This window comes from Penaeus vannamei, chromosome 14, assembly GCF_042767895.1.
Source record: "Penaeus vannamei isolate JL-2024 chromosome 14, ASM4276789v1, whole genome shotgun sequence".
Taxonomy (NCBI): domain Eukaryota; kingdom Metazoa; phylum Arthropoda; class Malacostraca; order Decapoda; family Penaeidae; genus Penaeus; species Penaeus vannamei.
Window position 1 is genome coordinate 31355070 of NC_091562.1, and position 2500 is coordinate 31357569.

At 30.8% G+C, this 2500-nt stretch overlaps 1 protein-coding gene across 1 annotated transcript in view; it reads right to left on the reverse strand.

Annotated features, from left to right (window-relative positions):
- Positions 1-1420: 1420 nt before the first annotated feature.
- The window catches only part of LOC113808268 (uncharacterized), an 8314-nt gene continuing 7234 nt past the window's right edge, over positions 1421-2500 (reverse strand). Inside the window, exon 4 of the mRNA XM_027359618.2 lies at positions 1421-2500. This exon is cut by the window's right edge and continues 894 nt beyond it. Within this exon, the coding sequence (XP_027215419.2) occupies positions 2264-2500 (237 nt within the window). The 3' untranslated portion in view covers positions 1421-2263.

Sequence of the window (2500 nt, forward strand, 5' to 3'; positions counted from 1 at the left end):
TGAGGCTGAGGCCCAGGGTAGCGGGGCGGTTCCTTGCAGTGGGCCTCAGTCTCTGCCCCCCCCCCCTTCCCCAAGCAACAACGAGCGAGGGATAAGGGTGGTCATTGGAGATAGTAGTGTAATTATCATCATTATTATTGTCATTATCCTTATCACCATTCTCATTATTATCATTATCATTATCGCCATTCTCGTTATTATCATTACTGTTATTGTTGCTGCTGTTATTGATATTTTCATCATTAATATCATTTTATCAGTATCATTACTATTATAATTATTATTGTTGTTATCATCATCATTATTATTATTATTATTATCATTATTATTATCATTATTATTATTATTATTATCAACATTATTCTTATTGTTATTATTATTATTATTATTATTATTATTATTATTATTACTATTATTATTATTATTATTATTATTATTATTATTATTATTATTATTACAATTATTATTATTATTATTATTATTATTATTATTATTATTATCAAATTTATTATCATTATCATTATTCCGTTCATCATCCACATCATCATTATCATCTACATTATTTATTTACTGTCATCTTTATTGCTACTACTACTATTACTATTACTACTACCATCATTACATCAACAGCAGCCTTAGTAGTAGGAATAACAGTATAATTATAATTATCATGATCATTTTTATTGATTATATCATTATCATTATTATAATATCTTTATGCTTATCATCGTCATCATCACCATCATTATCTTAATTATAGATATTATTATCATCGTCACCGTCATTATCTTTATTATCAGTAGTAGTCGTAATAGTACTGTTAGTAAAATAATAAATCCCCAAAATGATAACAATAAAGAGAAAAACATCACAAGCGGTATTCTGTATAGTTAATGTCGTCTCTTTCTTTTGTTCATCCAACTTATTTCAAATGCTGAATATCTGTTTTGTTTTTGTTTCTTGTTTTGTTTTGTTTTTTTTTTTCTTGGGAATGTACGATCACTCGAATAAGATTTTATAGACTGCATAGAATAGGCACTGAATACCTTCAGACCTTTTCACGGTAAAGTGTGCTGTTGTTAATGAAAGACTTATGTTTGCGCTGTTGGTCTCACTGATGCTTTCCCATTCACACACGTCAACTACATGTTACATCGCCTCTAAATTTTCACCAAAACCTCCTGTCACGTCCATATCACAGTAATTCATAGATTATAGCTTTGCGTTTATATATGAATGCTAAACTTTCGAAGTACTTAAGTTAGCATATATTTGATTTTCAATTTGTGCTAATATTAGATTCGCGCAAAACGAAGGTACATTCCAACCAGGAGCATCTGGCAACAATTACATAAATTGATCTAAGTAGCATGCTGGAAATAAGTCCACAAATATTTCTGAGGAAAATGAACATTCTAAATGAAATTGCAGTTTATTTAATTTATTGACATACAGACTGCTCTTAAAACTGCTACCATGCATTATTTAAGCAAAATTTAAAATACAATCTGGATATCACATAGCTAAGCATCTGGATATATACATGCACCAGAAGTTCTAATAAACAAACACGTATTAATACCAAATGCCTTTCTTCCTGGTGTAGTACAGGGTTTAGGATAACAAATTGTTTTGTCTGTGTATATACTCATCAGATCATATTCTATTTGCCAGTAATTAAAAGAATGGTAATAAAAAGGGCAAGAGAATAATCATTGTCGATCCAACATCTTATTTGTAGTTCCCAGATCTTAAAAAGGGAGTTATTGATAATAATGTGGTTACTGTGAGAGCACTATAGTCATACTGATGAAAACAACTGCAATAACCTTCGTCAGATTACTGTGAAGCTCTAACAACAATATAACATCATTGTTCATAAATAATTGCGTAACCATGTTTAAATAATCTTAAATTTGTTAATTAATTTTCAACTCTTTTCTGCACGATATTTTCACTCCCATTTCTTCCCTTTGTCCTCCTTATATTCATAGGTATTTCTTTATGTTCAAGTGTCCAGGCGACAAACCATTTCAAAGTGAAAGTTAAAAAAGAAAAGTACACTATAGTTGCGTTGAAAAATAATAACTGTGTTGATATATATAATCAAATACAAATCAAGCTTGAAGGTTGATATAACGTTATTGTGAAGCGAGTTTTTCAAACAAGAAATGAAATATTTCTCTAGCGTGTTTTGAAGGAAAACTTATTGGTAAAATCCAGTGATTTCCCACACTATATTAGTTGGTGAACGATGTTAGTTTTAAAGTTTTAATGCTGCATGGAGATAGTGGAATGACCTCTCGAAAAAGTATTCAGTTATCTCTGCATTAACATACAAAGTATTGTACACGAGTGTGTTTGTGAAACGCCCGCGGAAGGTGTTTAAGAAATTCGCCCAAATAAAAGGGACATTGTTCAAAGATGCAGTCCTGAGAGCATGCACTGCCTGTACGTGGTCTCCGCCTTCTGTCACATTCTTCGTCAAGTCCCCCATGTT